Source organism: Heteronotia binoei, chromosome 7, assembly GCF_032191835.1.
Source record: "Heteronotia binoei isolate CCM8104 ecotype False Entrance Well chromosome 7, APGP_CSIRO_Hbin_v1, whole genome shotgun sequence".
In the NCBI taxonomy this organism is placed as follows: Eukaryota; Metazoa; Chordata; class Lepidosauria; order Squamata; family Gekkonidae; genus Heteronotia; species Heteronotia binoei.
The window spans coordinates 57490393-57510760 of NC_083229.1; the positions used below are offsets into that span (position 1 = coordinate 57490393).

Consider the following 20368-nt stretch of genomic DNA (forward strand, 5'->3'; position numbering starts at 1 on the left):
TAGCTCTGAAATTAAAACACAGATTAGTTTATACCAACACCTCTCCACTTTTTGGCAATGTAGAAGCTTCCACTGACTTTAGTGATTATTGATAGAAAGAGGGGTGCGTGAATAGGGTTGCCATCCTCCATGTAGGGCAACAAAAGTGAGAATCACGGAGAGAGAGGGAGATAAGGAAGGTATTGTTCGTGTGAAAATCGTCCTGTAATTCAACACTTCAAACACACTCAGAATGCTCAGAACACAGACTTACTAATATTCTTTATTGTACAAACAGTAGAATAACTAATTAATAATCCATGGAACAATCAAAAGGTGGAACAGGTAAAGTGTCAAACATGTAACACAAAGTTCTTAGTGGTAGTTGGCAGACAAGTCCATTCATGCTTTTTCCTCTAATCACACAAAATAGATCCCATTCCTTCCACTGAAGAAGAGGATTCTGCTCCGGACAAGGTGAATATTTCAGGCATACAGCCACACAGCTAACAAGTATTTCTGGAATATCTAGGACCCCATTTTTGCAAGCAGCTTTTTCCAAGAAAGAGATTTCTCATAGATCCTACACCTCTTCACGCTTTGAAGTTCTAAGCAGGTTCTTAGTTCTTATGGTTGTTCCATGGATTGTTAATTAATTATTCTTATTATTATTGTACAAGAATAAATATTAGTTTGTGTTTTGAGCATTCTGAGTGTGTTTGAAGTGTTAAGGAGTTATATGACACTTTTCACAGGGGCAGTGCCTTCCTTATCTCCCCATCCTCCAGGTAGGGCCTGGAGATCTTCCAGAATAGAGGGGTCGTTTTCCTTGAATAAAATGGTTGCTTTGGGGGATGGACTGTAGGGCGTTACCCACCTTCCCCTGGCTCCACCCCCAAAGCTGCAGGAATTTCCCAACCTGGAGTTAGCAGCACTGACACAAATCCACCTGCACATCAAGGCCCTTCCTTTCTTAATCCTGCATGTGTAAAGGTTTGCTGTAGCTGCTCACTGTTCAAATTCAAGTCTGTTATTATTTCATAAATTTCAGGGCTCAGTTCTGGCATTTTAGAACAGATTCTGTGACTAATCTTTGGTGAACCTTGGTTCAGTTTATCCTTACCTAATGCAAATGTTTTTGTTATAAAAGGACATGTGCACTTTACAAAATCAGATACATGGTATTATCTATGTACAACTTCCTTAGGACTTGTCACAATCAATAATTGCAATCTGTCCTGTGAACTTTTAAAGTTGGCCTTTAGTTTATAGCTTTCTTAATATAATGATTGTTTACATATAGCATATGCTGGTTGCCAACAAAAATGCAAAGTCACAAAGATAAAAATACAAATCTATATAAATAATTTATCTAAGTTTTTTTGTTCCAAAAAGGGCCAAGTGACCTCCTTAATGCTGTTTGAACTTTGATTTGTAGCCACATATGTCCCAGTTCAGATCAGGCCCACGGGGAGAGATTTATTCCTTTCCCTACATGATTTCTGCAATCTGAGTTGCTTCCCAGAGGGCTAACATATGCCCTATTGGTGTGTGTACATATGGGGGGGGGGTATGGATGCAAACTTGATTCCTGTAGTTGTTTTGTGTGTTTTTGTCCTATGCTGTGGAACAAATCGCAGTCCTGGTGGGATGATCATATTGTAAAAAAAATGGTGTAAAAAAGGTAAACCCTAATCCTAATTGAGTGCCCTACATGGCTACAGTTTAGAATTTTAAAAATATGAGATCTTCTCACACATCCCCTGTTGTCATATCTAGGTAGGTCCAAAATCATGAGCAGTGCCAGAAGTGGTACATATTCAAAAACATACCTTTACACTCCTGTTAGAAATACAAGTGTGTGTGGCAGCATACCTAAACATAGAAAGTTGTTCGCTTGACGTGGTGGGGTTGAATTTTTCCTGGTTGCTTTGAAGAGCAGCCATCTGTTTGGGTTTTTGTTTTGTTTTTTGAGCAATGGGGAGCTCTTTTTACCTAGAATTATTGCAGTCACTTTTAAGGTCTAACCCTGGGGTGTCAACCTCATTTGTTACAAGGTTTGAATCTAACATAAATGAGACTTTGTGGGGCCAGGCCATGCATGTAATGCCAGGAAGTGGAGATATAAACTTTATAAAGGACACAGACAAATGCAATTAGGATATATGTTTTGAAGGGCGGGATATAAATTGAAATAAACTTAACTTAAAATACAAACATATGTTTTTAACTTAAAACTCTCACAATGTTTTGTTCAAAATTGAAAGCTGGGGTAATAGTGGGAATGGCAATGCAATTTTAAAAATAAAACATCAAGGAAAAGCATAAAGATCACAGCAGAAATTAAAAATATAAAATGCTCTGAGTTTAGGAAAACATGAAATGGCTGGGCATTGCAAGTTTTTCCCCCACCCAGGTCTCAGATTGGCAATGGCTTTTTAATGTAATATCCCCCTTTGGCTGTGGGTTCCCAGCTTAGAGTACTCACTAGGCAGTAGTTCTGAGGTCCAGTCAGCAAAGACAAGCTGGCTCAAAGCATCAACTCTTTATTCACAACAACAGAACTCCAGAAAGCAACAGCATTAGCTGGCCATAGGAATGCTGGAAAGTAAAATACATTGCAGCACAGACAAAGTTACAAGGAAAATGTGGAATGGATTTTCCATTAAGGTCTCTGTGCCCAGATAGATAGTTTGTCTGAACCCAGAGACTTTAATGAAAAAGCCATTCCACATTTTCTTTGCAGCTTTGCAAGCCCAGAAGAGCTTCCTGCTGCAGCTGACAAAGACAAGGAAGAGGGAGCTGGGAACTTCCGCAACCTCAGAGCTTCAAAGAGTGAGAACAGGAGGGGGAGGAGGTGGGAGAAAAGAGTCCTGCAGGCCTGATTAAAGCCCTTGGTGGATCGGTTGTGGCCCATGGGCCATACATTTGACACCCCTTGTCTAATCCCTCTTGCAGTCTAACCTCTCTTGCCTTTCGTAAGATCTGCCTTGTTTCTTTGATATTAGAGCACTTTAGAAAAAGGAGGAATACAAAGCAGCTCCCAGCTGTAATTCAGAAACAAAGTACATAATGATGATTTGGTAAAACACTTGAAGGAGTTTCTTCCATTTTATTGAGAATTCCGCTTGCTCCTATTTCTATTTAAGAAGATAGTAGAGAGACAATTGGAAAACTTGGGGTTGGAGCTGTATGATTATATGTGATGGGAGGAATGTTCTGGATGTGGTTAGTGCAGGAAGGAGGAATACTTTGAAGGATAGGAGAGCAGATTTGGAGAACTTATTGGTATTTGAACTTGTTGGAGTAGAGTTGCCAGCTCCAGGTTGGAAAACTCCTAAAGATTTAACAGTAGAGCCTGGGGAGGAGAGGGATCTCAGTAGAGTATAATGCCATAGAATTCACCAACCAAAACAGACATTTTCTCTGGGGGAATTGATTTCTAATCTGAAGATCAGTTGGAATTCCAGATTTCCAGCCTCCATCTGGAGGTTAGACAGACTGAAAGCTCAAAGGGCACACAACCAAATGATGCTGCAAAAACTTATATAAATTAATGCATTTAATCAATGTTCAAAAACACTTTAAGCAGTTCATAAAGAGCAGCCACTCCATTTCACAACGACCCTTGAAGACACAAACACATTTTTGGAAAAGTTCTAATGGCTCCATAGAGCTCCCAATACTTGATCCACAGTCCAGAAGAGTCCAAAGTCCCTTGTGTGGAGGTCTTGTGCAACAGGACACCGGTAAGACCCCGTTTCCCGGAATCGCTCCCTCAGGCGCATGCGTGCTCCAAGCTACATATTTCGAGGCACACTGTTGCTTACACATCGCTCCAAAAGCTTGGCCTGAGCATTTGGAGATGCCAGTGGTCCATGCTGGACTCAACAAGAGCATTGTGTAAGCAACAGTGTCCCTTGAAATATGTGGCTTGGAGCACGCATGCACCTGAGGAAGCGATTCCGGGAAACGGGGTCTTACCGGTGTCCTGTTGCACAAGACCTCCACACAAGGGACTTTGGACTCTTCTGGACTGTGGATCAAGTATTGGGAGCTCTACGGAGCCATTAGAACTGTTCAAAAAATGTATTTGCGTCCTCAAGGGTCACTGTGAATTGGAATGGCTGCTCTTTATGAACTGCTTAAAATGTTTTTGAACGAGTCGGCACGTATGATTAAATGCATTCATGAATTTATATATGTTTTCTCTATAGGTTTTTGCAGCATCATTTGGTTGTGTGATCTTTGGGCTTTCGGTTTGTCTTTTCTGCAACACAGCCTTCTTGTTTTTCTGGATTGGTCCATCTGGAGGTTAGCAACACTATTTTGAAGGAATATGACCTTTTCATTGAGAGTTTTAATCTTATATTTCTATTAACAAAAGTTTGAAGGGGGTGAATACACACAGGGAGAAAGGAAGGAAATAATGGCAGAGGAGAGAAGTCTAATTACAGCTATCCACTGTTGAAATTTACATTTTATAGGCCTTCACGACAGGGACTGCTCATAATTGGTTGTATTTCTGGGCCATGTAAATTGATGATGCTGTATAAAAAATAGTGGCAGAACTCTGAGGAACTCCAGTAGAGTTCAAATGTAGCTCTACTCAAGGTTAAAAGATCAGGAATAAAACATGGAAATCACAATCATGTATCCCTTTCCTTGACTTTCCCCAGATGACTTTAAAACCATGATTAATGGTTATTTTTGCATTTATCTTAAATCTGGTTCATGCTAGACAAGGTTCTCAAAGTGCCACCAAATCCTAGTGCAGATGGGGGGGAATGTCATTTTCCTCTTGTTAGTGTTAGGCCAGTAAACACATAACTCTTAACGAAGTTTAAGGTTGTCAGAGGATGGCAACATTTGGGTGCAAGAAGAGAGCACCTGGAGGAAGGTGTGCAGGTTATAGGTGAACAGTGTTGCATCTGTTCCAGACCAAAGAAGGGGAATGCAGGGGAGGAGCCATTCCGTGCAAAAATGGGAAAGGGGCAGAGAGCCAGCCACAAGCAAAATCACAAAGGCACAAGGCACAGAAGGGGCAAAGTGGCAGAAGGAAGTGAGCTGTATCAAAGCCAGCAGAGGAACTAAGGAGGTTGAAGCCAGAATAGAGATCTTAAAGCTTTTCAGCAATGAAGTGGCTGATGATTTTATCTATGGTAGTTTCAGTGCATATGGGGAGTGGAAACCAGATTATAGCAAATCAAGAGAAGGAAAGAACATTGAAACAGAAGGAATAAATTCCATGTTCAGGAATTTAGACACAGTAGGCAGAAGATTGCACTGGGAGCAGGTAGCAGTCAAAGGACTGTTTCTTGGAGAATGTTTAAATAGGGTCACAACCTTTCTAATGTTCTTACATACTGGTTTTACTACTCATTTTTGTTCCTTACTTCCATCTCAGTACAATACCATGGTAAACAAGTGATGTAATTTCTAATGGGCAAACAAATCAAGTATTTTACAGATGAAAACAACTATTTTTCTCCCTGTAGCTGGAACGGGATGCTTATGTCCAAGCATTAGCAAGATTTACTTTGCTTACTGTGAGTTCCGGCATAACGGAAATGAAACAGAAGAACATTGACACAATAAAAACACTCATTACAGTGGCTCACACTGATGGAAATTACTTGGGAAATTCCTGGCATGAGGTAGATTATTTTTTAACTGTTAGGGAAAATAAATTAAATCTGCATAAAAAACCTGTTTTGTGCTTCAGTTTATGTACCTGTGAATCTGTTTGTATTATGCAAAGATATTTTATATAATAAATTGGTAAGGATGTATTTTAAAATTAAACTTCAGCTTCTAAGAAAATATGTATTAGCAGCACCTTTATAACATGCTAAGTAAAATTTGGTGATGTGTTTGGGTGTGAGAACCATGTAGGTATCTGCTGGTAGATATGAATGTAGATTAATTTTTAAAAGCCATGTGGTTTGTGTGTTCAGTAGTTTATTTAGTAGTATTTTGTTTTTATTGAAGATTTTGAAATGCATCAGTCAGCTTGAACTGGCACAGTTAATAGGCACTGGAGTAAAACCACGTTATATCTCTGGGACCATGAGAGGCCGTGAAGGTTCCTTTGCAGGAACAAAGGATCAGACAACTGATGAATTTGCAAGTTTGGGGCTAGGTAAGTATTCTAAGTACAAAGTACTTTATGGTATTAAATCTGCATAAAATTTATAATTTATGGTATAAAATCTGCATAAAAGTTAAAGGTGCACCTTTAACTTTTAAAGGCCAGAAAACTATTTTTAAGCCAAAAAATAAAATAGTGGTTGTGCCCCTGCTATACCACAGGGCCATAACACGGTTTTTATTCTGAGGAGGCAACTGTAGATTGATAATTTAAAGACCTCTATGCCTGTTTTGGTTTTGACTTCTCAGTGAGCTTCCTGTAGAACAGAGAGGAAATTATACAAATAATTATTTTTAAAAATCTCTGAACTCCATACGTTATTGTTAATCAGTCAGTAATTTTGGCATTCAAATAAGCATTTTGTGCTTTCAAGAACTGTAAATGATTACTCTTTTGGAATACTGCTGCTTCCTCACTGTGAGGATAGTTCTGTATAGAAGAGAGAGCAGCAGTTACATTTTCTACCTTTGGTTTTGCTATAAATGTATTGGGATGGGGGAGTGGAATCAGCTTCTGTACTCTCCTCCCTATCACAGTTCTGACACAGTTCAGTAGTTAATGCTAACAGAAAAAAAATTATTGGAATCAACAATACTTTAGGAAGATACTATTGTATCTATAATCATAATAAATACAGCATATCATAATAAAGTAATGTAAACACGCAGTTACAAAAAGTTCGTGTAAGATAGCTTCTGTCGTTTTGTGGGTTACTGTCTCTTAAAGGTGTAGAAATCCCAGCAACAGCTTCAGCAAATCTTTAAAGCTCGTCCTGCTAGAGTCGCAGTGACTTCACCAATGCAGGAAAAGGACAGAATACCCACAGTAAAATAGTTCCAAGAGAAAAGGAGAGAACTCACCACATCTAGAACTTGCTAGCAGTTTCGGAGCCTTCCTCTGCTCTCTCTCTCTCATGAGCCACTTCGGTGGGAAGGGCGGGATATAAGTCTAAATATAAATAAATAAATAAATAAGTCAGAAAATTCTTCACGGAGCCACAGTGTCCCAATCAAGTACATGGATAAATGTCTTGTCTTCACATCACTGTGTAGAACCGGGTATGCTCTGGGATTTCTACCCCTTTATGTGACAGTAACCCACAGAACGACAGAAGCTATCTTACATGGACTTTTTATAACTGTGTGTTTACATTACTTTATTATGATATGCTGTGAGGTTTTTTTTTCCTGTTAGCATTGATGTTTGTACACCGGAAGCTGTTTTCATTGTATACAGTTCTGTAGTTAGCACCACATGATGGCTACTGTCACCCAGGACTGTTTGGCAGCTGGCACTATCACAAATGTATTAAGGAATGGTAGGAAATGGGAGAGGTTCAGAGCATAGCACTGGGGGGTGATATGTGTAAAATGGCAAAGACTTTAGTTCAGTGTCATAAACACATTTTCTGTGATAGAGAATAACATACAGGCTTGAATGATGTAGCTGGACTGTCTCCTTTTTTCTAAACCAGCCTGTTCTCAAAAGAGGAGGAGATCTGGCATGGCATATACTTTAGTTTTTTATTTTTTTATTTTTTATTTATTTTATGACTTCTATCCCGCCCTTCCCAACAAGTGGCTCAGGGCGGCTTACAACACAGGAATCTAACATAAATAGGCGTTAAACATAGAGCATTTAAATTTAAACATTAAACCATTTAAAACATTGAACCATTTAAAACATTGGGGGCATCAGACTTCCAGTATAACTACGCTCAGTTTCTTGTACCAGCTAGTCATAGGCCAGCCGGAGGAGGGTTGTCTTACAGGCCCTGCGGAACTGGGCGAGGTCCCGCAGGGCCCTCACCTCTTCCGGCAGCTGGTTCCACCAGGAGGGGGCCATAATAGAGAAGGCCCGGTCCCTTGTCGATTTTAAGCGGGCTTCCTTTGGCCCGGGGATATCTAGGAGATTTTGAGTTCCCGATCTCAGTACTCTCTGGGGAACATGCGGGGAGAGACGGTCCTTCAGGTAGGCAGGTCCTAGGCCATATAGAGCTTTAAAGGTAATAACCAGCACCTTGTACCAGACTCGGTAAGCTATCGGCAGCCAGTGCAGGTCCCGGAGCCCCGGCCGGATGTGCTCCCTTCTTGGGAGCCCTAACAACAGCCGGGCCGCAGCATTCTGCACTAGCTGCAGCTTTCGGGTTCGGCACAAAGGCAGCCCCATGTAGAGAGCATTGCAGTAGTCCAACCTCGAGGTGACTGTGGCATGGATCACTGTTGCTAGATCGTCATGTTCCAGGAAGGGGGCCAACTGCCTTGCCCGCCTAAGGTGAAAAAATGCGGACTTGGCAGTGGCTGCTATCTGAACCTCCATCGTTAAGGAGGGCTCCAATAGTACCCCCAGGCTTTTGACCTTGTCCGCCGCTATCAGCGGCGTACCCTCAAAAGCTGATAGGGGGATTTCCCTCCCTGGGCCCCGACGACCCAAGCAAAGGACCTCTATCTTCGCTGGATTTAGCCTCAGCCCGCTCAGTCTGAGCCACCCAGCCACTTCCTGTAATGCCCGGTCTAGTTACTTTCAGCTACCAAACACATTATAACTACCTCTCAAGCATTTCTCCTGTCAGTGCTTGTCAGGATATTTCAGGCTGGCAAGAAGTTCTTAACTTTCCATCAGTTTTTTTACTACTAATCTAATCTCCCCAGCTCAAGCAAATGCCAAGTACCCACTACTGTAATCTGTATTGTGACTGAAGCACAAATAGCATGCAGAATAGTTATCACATAGTAGATTTCTGTGACACTAAGGAAAGTCCAAGGAGCCCCTAACTTGGGCTGGTAGAATTTGGCAGCAGGCTCCCTGCCAGCTCATGCAAAACCTTGGCCAGGCTGCTGCTGTCTCACCCAACTCATTCCTGGCCTTACAGGACTGGCTGTAGTCTCTCATCCTCCCATGTAAACCATGATTATTCAAAGAATGAGGAGGAGATTATCCTTATTCTGCTCACCCACCCTTTTGACCAACTATGATTTATCACATTCCCATTTTTGAGATAACACAACCTCAGACACAAAAATGGCACAAAAGTGCTTTTAAATACAACTGGTAAATGTATACTGGCTGTGATACCAAAGTATGTGAATGGCAGAAAGCTGCATGTGTGCTTGGTGCTTGCCAGGCAGCAGGTTCCAGAATAGACAGCCAAAGTAGAAAAAATGTGGCTCCTCAACTTTCCCAAAAAAGCCAGGTTGAAAGTGATTGTGGGTAAAACTGTCAACAAATCTTCTAATACATATTCACAGTTCTTAAGTTAACATGATTTTCACAATTGACTTTACTTTGTTAATAGTAACAAATTTAGTTGTTTGGCTAGTCGTAAAGTAATATTTTTTCCTCCTTCCTTCCCGCAACCCTGTCTTTTTTCATTTTCTTTTTTTTAAATGATGCATCTGGTAGTTGGAGGAAATGTTGACTGGAAGCAAATAGCAAGTATTCAAGAATCCATTGGAGAAACCAGTTCTCAGAGTGTTGTTGTTGCTGTAGACAGGTAAAGTGCTATAGTTGTATTTCTACTGCTATATTCTTTTGATGTACATATAACATTTAATTATGCTCTATGACACGAACTTTGAACATATTTATTTAGTAGAATAATGTATTTACACGTTATTATACCATCCAGTTGAGGAATGTTTATTGAAGCTGTGCATTAGACATCTAAATTGTGTGTGTGTGTCACTGATGAAAAGAAAACTCTTAAATAAAAAAAATCCCCCACTTTCTACATTCTTTATCTTATACTCCCAGAGACAGAATTTTAAAAACCCTAATTATAATGGACATTTTACACATGATATATTTATGCAATTCTTTTAAATTTTGTCCTTGCAGAATATTTACAGGATCTACAAGGCTAGATGGAAATGCTATTGGTAAGTTTTGTTTACCAGTCAGTTCATTTCAGAAGTGGACTAAATTTGGAAAAGAAAAACTAAGTGAATTTTCTGTGGCTTTATAAACAGTGGATTTTGTTCGGTGGCTTTGTGCTGTGTCAATGGATGAACTGCTGTCTGCGACTCATCCTCGGATGTTTAGCTTGCAGAAGATAGTAGAGATTTCTTATTATAACATGGGGCGGATAAGGCTACAGTGGTCTAGAATCTGGGAAGTTATTGGAGATCATTTCAATAAGGTATGTTAAAATGCTGCTACAAGAAGTTATTATTTTAAGTATGTTTATATTAACCTTTGGATGTGATACAAATGCCTGTTTACTTATGGGTAGTAACAATAACAGAAAAACTGGTGCTATTGGACAAAATCTCAACATGTTGTAAGAGGGGTGCAATATTTGAACTGGCAGAACAAACTCCACTGGCATGTCATGTGTAAGTGGTGTTATCCTCAGCTGAATAATTTTTTCTCATTTTCTTTTGCTTTTAATTTTACTGTTTTAACTGTTGAAGGTAGTTCAAATTAATTTCCTATTCATTCTCAGACTGCAAAAACATTTTGAAGCAGTTCACTGGCAGAGTAGTCTTGAGTATAATTATGTCATTGACTACAGACTTAGAAGGATATAGGATTGCACTTTAAATTATTTATTTGGAGCTAAGGATTGACAAATACTTTTAGAAATGTCTGAGCATTTCAGTGTGTTTGAGATAATTTCCTACTTTTTTAAAAAAACAAGCTGTTCTTTAAAACAGTTTCACTACTTACACTCCATATCATAAGTTTTTAAATTTGGAATTGCTAGGTTGGCTGCAATCCTAATGAAGATGTAGCTATTTTCGCAGTAGACTCTTTAAGGCAGTTGTCGATGAAGTTCTTAGAAAAGGGAGAACTGGCAAATTTTCGCTTCCAGAAGGACTTCCTAAGGCCATTTGAACACATTATGAAGAGAAACAGGTAAAAATGTTGAATGAATTTATGTGCTTAGAATAATTGTCACTAAATTGCATGAAATAATTTATTTCAAGAATTATGGATTTTAGACATTTCATTTTGACGGCTTTGTATTGTTTATGTTGTAGGTCTCCAACAATTCGTGATATGGTTGTCCGTTGCATAGCCCAGATGGTAAACTCCCAGGCAGCAAATATACGATCTGGTTGGAAGAATATTTTCTCAGTGTTTCATTTGGCTGCATCAGACCAAGATGAAAGTATAGTGGAACTTGCTTTTCAGACAACAGGACACATTGTCAGTGAGTACTGATATCGAATTTTGCAGAATAACATTAAGAGGCATAATATCTTCTTTGTACTAATTATTGGCTTCAGAATTTATTTTTATAGCTATTTTATCTGCTTTTAAGGAAATATGTGTGCACTACCTGTTACTTTAATTTACCTTAACATTAATTTAAAATGTCTAAGAATTTGCCTATTACAAGACAAACCTTTGTTGTTGTTGTTTTACAGCAATCGTGTTTGAGAAACACTTCCCAGCAACCATAGATTCTTTTCAGGATGCAGTAAAATGCTTATCTGAGTTTGCATGCAATGCAGCTTTTCCAGACACAAGCATGGAAGCAATCCGTCTTATTCGCCATTGTGCAAAATATGTATCGGAAAGACCTCAGGTATTATTGATAGAAAAATTCTGAACAATTTCATAATTGAAACCATTAACATTCTGATGGAAATTAGAAAAAGTTGGCACATACTTGAAAGCTAGCATGAACCAATAGCAGAACCAAAAGGAAAAAATGCTGGATGATAGATGACTGATTTATTATACAAAGTCCCTATACATTTTGCTGTGTAGACTTCATTGGGGGGATCTATTAAAACATGATTTTATATTTAATACAGATAATAGAAGGACCCCTTAATAAAAATTATTCCAGAGTTATAAAAATAGTATTAAAAAGACAGGATCAAAATTAATTTCAAGACTAGATATATATTGGTCATTATACAACATGAGATAAATAAACTATGTACTGGACATGAAGCAAGATAATGAAAGTTTATAATATATGAAGTAAATACTGAGCAGAACAGTCACCTAATGCTGGAACTGTCCACAGCAATTAAATTCTTTTACACTGGAGAACTACACAGTGTTTTTATAAATGCAACAATTAGCTGAGCATAGTCAGAAGTCCTCAGATCAGAATTTAACCCTGGAGGGACCAAAGTCTGAACCTTAAAATCTACTTCCTTTTTAAAATAGGACTCTTTCATTATGATGGTAAGATTTATATAAATCCCCAAAAATGAAATCAGCAGGTCAGTTTACCATATAGCCAATTCTTGAGAAATTATACTAATACTAAAGATTATCAAAGGGAGGCAAGAACTCTAAAACAAAATCTTGCCACCAGGCTTACCCAGATCATATCTTAAAACAACATTTGATGCTACGGTTTGCAGGAGTGAAGACCTATTGCAAAACAACAAAAGCAGGTTGCAGAATAAGAGAATAGCAGTCAGTCTGACTTATAAGCACGTCAGTTCACAATTTAAAAAGAGCATCTATATAAAAACTGGAATATGCTATATGATGTGATAAAAAAAACTCCCAACTATCCCTTTTAAAAGAGCTTCCGGTTTAAAAGACAAATCACTTCACAGACACACCTTTGTTCCCATGAACCTACAAAGAACCATTCCAGGAGCAGGTTTGCCCAAAGGCCATTTTAGATGTAGACACTGCGACCATTGTAACCTAACTCAAAATATGTAAAGTTTTATCAGCCCTTTGACAAAAAAGAGTATGTTCTAAATCGGGGGTCCCCAACCCCCGGGCCATGGACTGGTACTGGGCCATGGCCTGTTTGCAATGGGACATGCAGCCTTGCTGCCCCTCCATGGCACCTACTCCTCCCACCATTAACCATTTTAAGGCCGGGGAAGGAGGCAAGGGCAGTGTTGCTCGCGCTGCTGTGGCAGTTTTCCTGTCGATCAGCTGGGGGGGTCGGCCTGGGAGGCACTTCACAACCCCTTCCTCAGCCTTAAAATAGTCAAAACAGGGGGGGGGGAGGCGGCGAGGCTGCACGGTGGGGTGGCGAAGGAGTAGGGTTGCCAAGTCCAATTCAAGAAATATCTGGGGACTTTGGGGGTGGAGCCAGGAGACATTGGGGGCGGAGCCAGGAGCAAGGGTGTGACAAGCATAATTGAACTCCAAGGGAATTCCCCATTATTCCCTATGGGAATCGTTCATGGAGGTGCATAATGGCTGTGGGGGTGGGATTTCCCCCGCTGGCCAGCTGGCTGGGGGAGGGAGGAAGCCTGTAAAACCAGGGGATCCCCCGCTGGGACCTGGGGATTGGGAAGCCTACGAAGGAGGGAGGAGGTAACAGGGGAGGAAAATAGGGGGAAGAGGAGGCTGCACGGGGGGCGGCAAAGGAGGAAAATGGGGGGAGGCTGCAAAGCTGCACAGGGGGGCGGCAAAGGAGGGAGGAGGAAATAGGGGGAGGAGGAGGAGGCACCGCAGGGGGGCAGAGGAAGCCAAATTGGGTGCCCCCACACTGCCGGTCCTGGGGCTGCAGTTGGTAGGCCGGCCCTGGAACCAGTCCTCGAGGCCAAAAAGGTTGGGAACCACTGTTCTAAATAACTTCACAACATGCGATTCAAATATGGTTATATATGTTGTCAGATGCAATAAGATATATGTAGGGAAGACCTCTAGAAAATTAAAGCCTCATATAATAGAACACAGGAGCAACATACTTTGCAGAATTGTTAGTGCAACTTTGTTACAGCATTTTATGGAAAAAGATCCACTGATTTCATTTTGGGGGGGTTATATAAATCTTACCATCATAATGAAAAAGTCCTGTTAAAAATGGAAAATGAAGTGGATTTTAAGGTTCTGACTTTGGCTGGTCATGGGTTAAACTCTGATCTGGGACTTTTGACCTTGCTCAGCTAATTGCTGCATTTATTTTAAAAAGCTGCATCATTATCCACCGTAATAAGATTTTTGGGCCTGCCACATGCAACAGTACATTCCCTCTTTCTAAAGGGTGCTTGTAAACCAAAGTTTATTTCATGTTGAGGTTAAAAGCAAATATTTTTTAAAATCATTATACCATTTGTCCTAATTGTTGCTTTAAAATAACTTTAGCTGGCTTAAAAATACAGTATTAAATAGATTTGCTTGCTGTATAATAATGGCAGAATTAAGAATAGAAATAAGTGAACTTTTCCCCTGGACATTCACTCTGAGAGATCAGCATGGGTGACTGATGTTTGAAATATGCTTCCATAGATAGATTTGCTTTTCTCAGTTTAATTCCTTGTGTCCCCAAGATGCTACACAATGGGAGGGCACTTGTACTCACAGCATGTGTATGACGTTTTTGCACTGCATGTCTATGTGTAGATGTACACCTCTGAACACCATCTACCGTGAAAGAGCCAGTCAATTTAATGTTGCAGTAGGGAGACTAATTCTCAGATCTCTGTTCCTTCCTACTCTCAAGGATTCTGGAAAACATTTATTTATTACTTAGATATTTAAATAAAGGCTTTCTCACCTATTCAACAGAAGAGATTTTTACACACAGTCATAGATGTATAGTTGTTTCTGTGCATAAGGTTTATGTAATCATATTTCACAAATAAATGTTTATCTAATATCATGTATTTTATGTAAATTTAAAATTTTCAGAACAGAAAGTTGAGTTTCTGTTGTATTAATCTTTTGCTTGCATCTTAAAGGCTTTTAAGGAATACACAAGCGATGATATGAATGTAGCTCCTGAAGACAGAGTGTGGGTGAGAGGCTGGTTTCCAATTCTCTTTGAGTTGTCCTGTATCATCAATAGATGCAAATTAGATGTAAGAACCAGGTAACAATCCATATTTGTAATTCAAATTTTTAAAGAATTTTGTTTCTCTAGTTTATAGGTTTTTAATTAATTGTATGCTTTTCCAAAAGTTGTGTGGAATGGGTAACTCCTGCTTATGAACATTTTAATATACAGTGATTTTTGCACTGTTCTGAAAGCATGAAGATAGCATTAGTAATTGTGATTTAAATGTTTAAGTATTTTGTTGGAGTACATGTAAAGTTTCACTCATCTGCAAGTGAGCTGGTATTTAAAACTGACTTCTAATGTTTAAAGGACTGTTTTTGTAATCTGCATTTCCAGGCAGTTTTTCAGCACAAGATAACGGTGTTCATATTTTATATTTTAGCTAAATTGGAATTTTTGTTTGTTGCTTTAAAAAGAGGAAAAATAAAAATCAAAGGATTTTTTTTGTTTTGTTTTCAATTGATGTTATAGTTTCACTAATATTTGTCAAACCAGGGCAATGTTGTAAACTACATTTTAGTCACTACAGTTAGGCTTCTGTGCCTCCTCTCTGGTTGTCAGAGGCCCCACAGGTGCAAGAGACAGGGGGAACAATTTCAGATGCTTATTCCTCACTACAGCCATGTTTCTTGTGTGGGGGCGGGAACGTGGTTTCCACAACATTGTGGAATCGCTTTCTTCACACTCCCAAATATCGGGGGGAGGGGGAGCAGTGAAGAGATCAGAAAAGATCAGTGTCCACCCAGGCCTGTAATTATGGCAGGGCATTTCGGGGGCCCGCCCCCTCAGTTGTGAGCCAAGTCCCACCACTTCTGCCCCATGCACCCTCACTCCTGCATGGGGTATGGAACCCATGCTAAGGCTTCCTTGTGAAGAGATAGGAAAAGAGACAGGCTCTTCCCCCAGCTCTCTATTGAACAATCTTGAAAAGAAGTAAGGCCTGACACCAAAGGGCTACCAACTTGGCAGCAATGCCTGTGGAAAACTGCAGAAAGGAGGCAGAGAAATGGGATGGTCCTGGGTGCTGTGTTTTGTTGGGTATTTTTTTTTCCTTCTGGCATGTGGAGTGCTTGGGAGGGGGGGCAAGTGAAAGGGACAGAAAGAGGGAAGGGATGGAAATAATATAGCAGTTGTTGGCCCCGCTCAGCTCACTTGCTCACACACTGGAGAGGTGTTTGGAGGGTAGCACCATGCCCACAGCTCCGCAGAGTGGAAAGGGCTTCAGCAGAAGAGGGCTTCAGCTCCCCTCCTCCCAGTCCCCTGCCCCAGTGCCCAGGCTATTACCCAAAAAATTCTGGCTACAAGCCTGTGTCCACTACCATCCAACAGCGGTACTAGGGATGGGTACAGCCCAGCAAAATGCAATTGAAGTCAGTTTGCGGTTTGTGACTGAACTACAAACGTTTATGAAGTCTTATGAGATGGCAGTCAAAGCCGCAAAGAAGGATTACTTTGCAGCCAGGTTTGCATCTGCAAATTCGCGCCCAGCACAATTATTTAAGATAATTGAAAATTTGAACACTCTGCCTCAGGGCAGACCAAACATGAGAGAATTGGAAATAGGCTGTGAGGCTTTTGCGAAATTTTTTGCAGATAAAATCTCGTCGCTCCGCCAGGACTTTCCTGCCACATTGAATGCAGTAGATGAACCCGGGGCTCCGTGCCTGTCTTCTGATATTATCTTGGATCACTTCGACGCACTTAGTTTTGGGGAAGTCGACGAAGTCCTCTCAACTGTGCGCCCTACAACTTGTGACCTTGACCCATGCCCCTCCTGGCTAATTAAATCCTGCCAGAGGGAGCTTAGATATCCTATACGGGATATCATAAATAGATCCCTCTTGGAAGGGCAATTTCCAACATCTCTGAAAGAGGCCATGGTCCGCCCTCTCCTAAAAAAGAGTACAGCAGATCCGGCCGAACTGGCAAATTATCGGCCGGTCTCGAACCTACCATTTTTAGGTAAGGTTATAGAGAGGGCAGTGGCGTTACAGTTGCAGAGTTTTTTGGATGACACTTCTGCCTTAGACCCACACCAGTCTGGCTTCCGTCCGGGTTATGGGACGGAGACAGTGCTGGTCGCCTTGGTGGATGACCTCCAGCGGCATCTGGATCGAGGCGGCGTGGCGGTGCTGATACTGTTGGATCTGTCGGCCGCATTCGACACGGTCGATCATCAGCTACTGGCCCGCCGGCTCACCGACATGGGGATAAGGGGATTGGCCTTACAGTGGCTTTCCTCCTTCCTCGAAGGACGGGGACAAAGGGTGGCCATCGGGGGGGGAGCGGTCCCAGAGGCACCCACTAGTATGTGGGGTGCCACAAGGGGCAGTTCTCTCCCCGATGTTGTTCAACATCTACATGCGCCCCCTTGCCCAGATAGCCCGGAGGTTTGGGCTTGGGTGCCATCAATACGCTGATGACACCCAGCTCTATCTACTAATGGATGGCCGGCCTGACTCCGTCCCAGAAAGCCTGGACCTAGCATTGCAAGCTGTGGCAGGTTGGCTCAGACTAAGTGGGCTGAAGTTGAATCCAACGAAGACAGAGGTCCTTTGCTTGGGTCGCGGTGCCCTGGGAAGGGAAATCCCCTTGCCGGTCCTTGACGGTGTGCAGCTTAAAGCGGCACACAAGGTCAGGAGCCTGGGGGTTCTTCTGGAGCCTTCATTATCAATGGAGGCACAGATAGCAGCCGCTGCCAAGTCTGCGTTTTTTTATCTTCGACGGGCGAAGCAGTTGGCCCCCTTCCTGGAGCGCCGTGACCTAGCAATGGTGATCCATGCTACGGTCACCTCGAGACTGGACTACTGCAACGCCCTCTACATGGGGCTGCCCTTGTGCCGAACTCGGCGGCTGCAGCTGGTGCAGAACGCGGCAGCCAGGCTGTTGCTGGGGCTCCCAAGATGGGAGCACATACAGCCGGGGCTGCGCGGGCTGCACTGGCTGCCGGTGGCGTACCGAGTTCGCTACAAAGTGCTGGTTATCACCTTTAAAGCCCTATATGGCCGAGGACCTACCTACCTGAGGGACCGTCTCTCCCCATATGAGCCCCAGAGGGCACTGAGGTCATCTGGGAAAAACCAGTTGAATATCCCTGGGCCAAGGGAGGCCAGACTGAAGGCCACCCGGAATCGGGCCTTCTCTGTCACCGCTCCAATACTGTGGAACCAACTCCCTGAGGAGGTGAGGGCCCTAAGATGTTTAGATCGATTCCGTAGGGCCTGTAAGGCCCACCTTTTCAAGATGGCCTACAACTAATGACAGAATTAGTGATAAAGCTAGGTATGCTGCTGGAAATGGTTTAATTCTTTGAAGTTTACTAAAAATCTAATGTTTATAACGCCATATTGTTATGTTAAATTTAATAATCTATAACTGTTTTAACCATGTTTTTATAATGTAAAACTGATGTAATGTGTATTTTATGTTGTGAGCCGCCCTGAGCCTGCTCCGGCGGGGAGGGCGGGATAGAAATAAAAAATTATTATTATATTATTACAAACCAAGCCAGTTCATGGTTGACTGCCCTGCAAACTGCATTGAAAGGGACCACACTAGCATTCAGTGGGGTCTGCAGAAATTGGGAGAGCTTTCTGTTTTGTCCACCAACTGCCACAAACTACATTAAAATTTTGTGGACATTTGTGATAATAGACCCAACATGGACTTCAGTTCATGAATCACGAAAGGGCAAAATTTGTGTGTGAGAGAGAGATATGTATTGTGACTCAGCTCATACCCATCCCTAACTCATACTGCATAGGGTTCCAACCAATGAATTGTAAGGCTTTTTTGTAAACTTTATGAAGATAATACAGGTAGAGTGTTTGCCCTCCCTTTAAATAAAAATGTTTAATCCTATTCAGTTCAACATGGCATTTTTATTATTTTCAAAGTAGTTTTTCATAAAAAAAAAGGTTTCCAAAGTCACTTTGAGAGTTTAGCCTGTAAAAAAAAATAACTTTTTCATTTTTCCCATTTTTTTATTCTAGAGGTTTAACAGTAATGTTTGAAATAATGAAAACATATGGTCATACTTTTGAAAAACACTGGTGGCAGGATTTGTTTCGGATTGTCTTCCGGATATTTGATAACATGAAATTGCCTGAACAGCAAACAGAGGTATGTGTAGCACAACTTTTGATGTGCATTAATCTGTTATTAATAGAATAATTGAGAGCAAAATAGGGGCTTTTTAAAGGGCTACATCTGCGTTTTATATAGTAATTATGACTCTGGAGCGCATGTGTATTGGTTTTGATGCCTGTACAAGTGCATGTATGCAATATCCTCTGGCATATTTTAATGCGGAGGACTTAGACATACAAAATTCACCTCTAAACTTTGATTTGGTGTAGCATCTGAATTAATACTCATAGAACCATTTTGAATCAGAGTCAAAACATCCCACATCAGTTTGAATGAAGCAGAAATGTTTTGTGAAAACCAGTACTGAATGGTTGTAGTGCCTGTATATAAGTAAGCACCAGTATAATCTACACTGATGTAGTGATCCAGTGGCGATCATTTATTCCTGCTAACAATATGCATGGTGCTTTACATTACAGAATAACAGGCAAAAAAGGAGAGCTTATCATTTAAATTTCAGCAATAGTGAAGATGGCCATGGGAGAGCAGAAAGGAGAACAGAGAAGGTCAAATAGGACGGCTGCAGCTGCGTATAAGGCATTATTTCAGTTGGGTGTGAACTGAATTAGTTAACAAAATGCTTCAGGGTAAGAAAGACGGTGTTTTGAGCAGGGCCAAATATACAGATTTTTTGAGTGGGGGCAAAACCAAAAAATGGCCCCCGCTAAAAAAATGAGGGGACCTGCGGGTGATCTGACACACAAACACCATTTCAACACCCCATGGAGTGTTTAAATAGGGATGGGAAGCTTCAGAGTTGCTTTTGCTGCCTCTCTCTCTTGTAGAGAGGAAGCAAAAGCAGAGGATCTGACTCCCTTCCCCATTTAAACACCCTGCCCCCTGGTGCTTAAATGGGGAGGGAAAGCCTCTGGGCTGCTTTTGCGTTCCTCTGCCTTGCAGAGAGGCAGCAAATGCAGGGGATCTGACTGAGTATTTAAATGGGAAGGGGAAGACGCAGGGCTGCTTTTGCCGTCTCTTTAGCCGATTTTGCCCTGGACAAGTTGGCCCCTCTGTTCCCCCCTAGATCCAGCCCTGGTTTTGAGGTGGATTTGGGATTTCCCTCAGCATGTGAATTTTCTTCATATAGGCAAAGTGTCCATTTCAGTAACCCTCCTATGCTCATGAAAGGCACATTACTGATTAGATATTGGGTTTAAATAAACCCCAATGTAATCAGTTACATCCTCTGACTCCCTTCCATCAAGTGAGGAGCCTTAGTCTGGGGGAAGGAACCCTTTTGCTACAGAGATTTTATTTAACAAAGACTCAAATATAATTTGAAAATATGAAAATATATTAAGGTTTATTGTTTATAAATGTTGGGCACAACTACACAGAGACAATAATTCCTTTGAGACTGAAAATATTCC

General features: G+C 41.3%; 1 protein-coding gene across 2 annotated transcripts in view; it reads left to right on the plus strand.

Annotated features, from left to right (window-relative positions):
• Positions 1 to 20368, plus strand: part of ARFGEF1 (ADP ribosylation factor guanine nucleotide exchange factor 1) — a 109068-nt gene that overhangs the window by 75383 nt on the left and 13317 nt on the right. For both annotated transcript variants that reach the window (XM_060243672.1, XM_060243671.1), the window contains exons 21-30: positions 5478 to 5636; positions 5971 to 6121; positions 9533 to 9623; positions 9968 to 10008; positions 10099 to 10268; positions 10836 to 10987; positions 11113 to 11285; positions 11503 to 11663; positions 14752 to 14882; positions 18842 to 18971. In XM_060243672.1, coding sequence (XP_060099655.1) covers positions 5478 to 5636; positions 5971 to 6121; positions 9533 to 9623; positions 9968 to 10008; positions 10099 to 10268; positions 10836 to 10987; positions 11113 to 11285; positions 11503 to 11663; positions 14752 to 14882; positions 18842 to 18971 — 1359 coding nt within the window. The remainder of the gene's footprint in view (positions 1 to 5477; positions 5637 to 5970; positions 6122 to 9532; positions 9624 to 9967; positions 10009 to 10098; positions 10269 to 10835; positions 10988 to 11112; positions 11286 to 11502; positions 11664 to 14751; positions 14883 to 18841; positions 18972 to 20368) is intronic.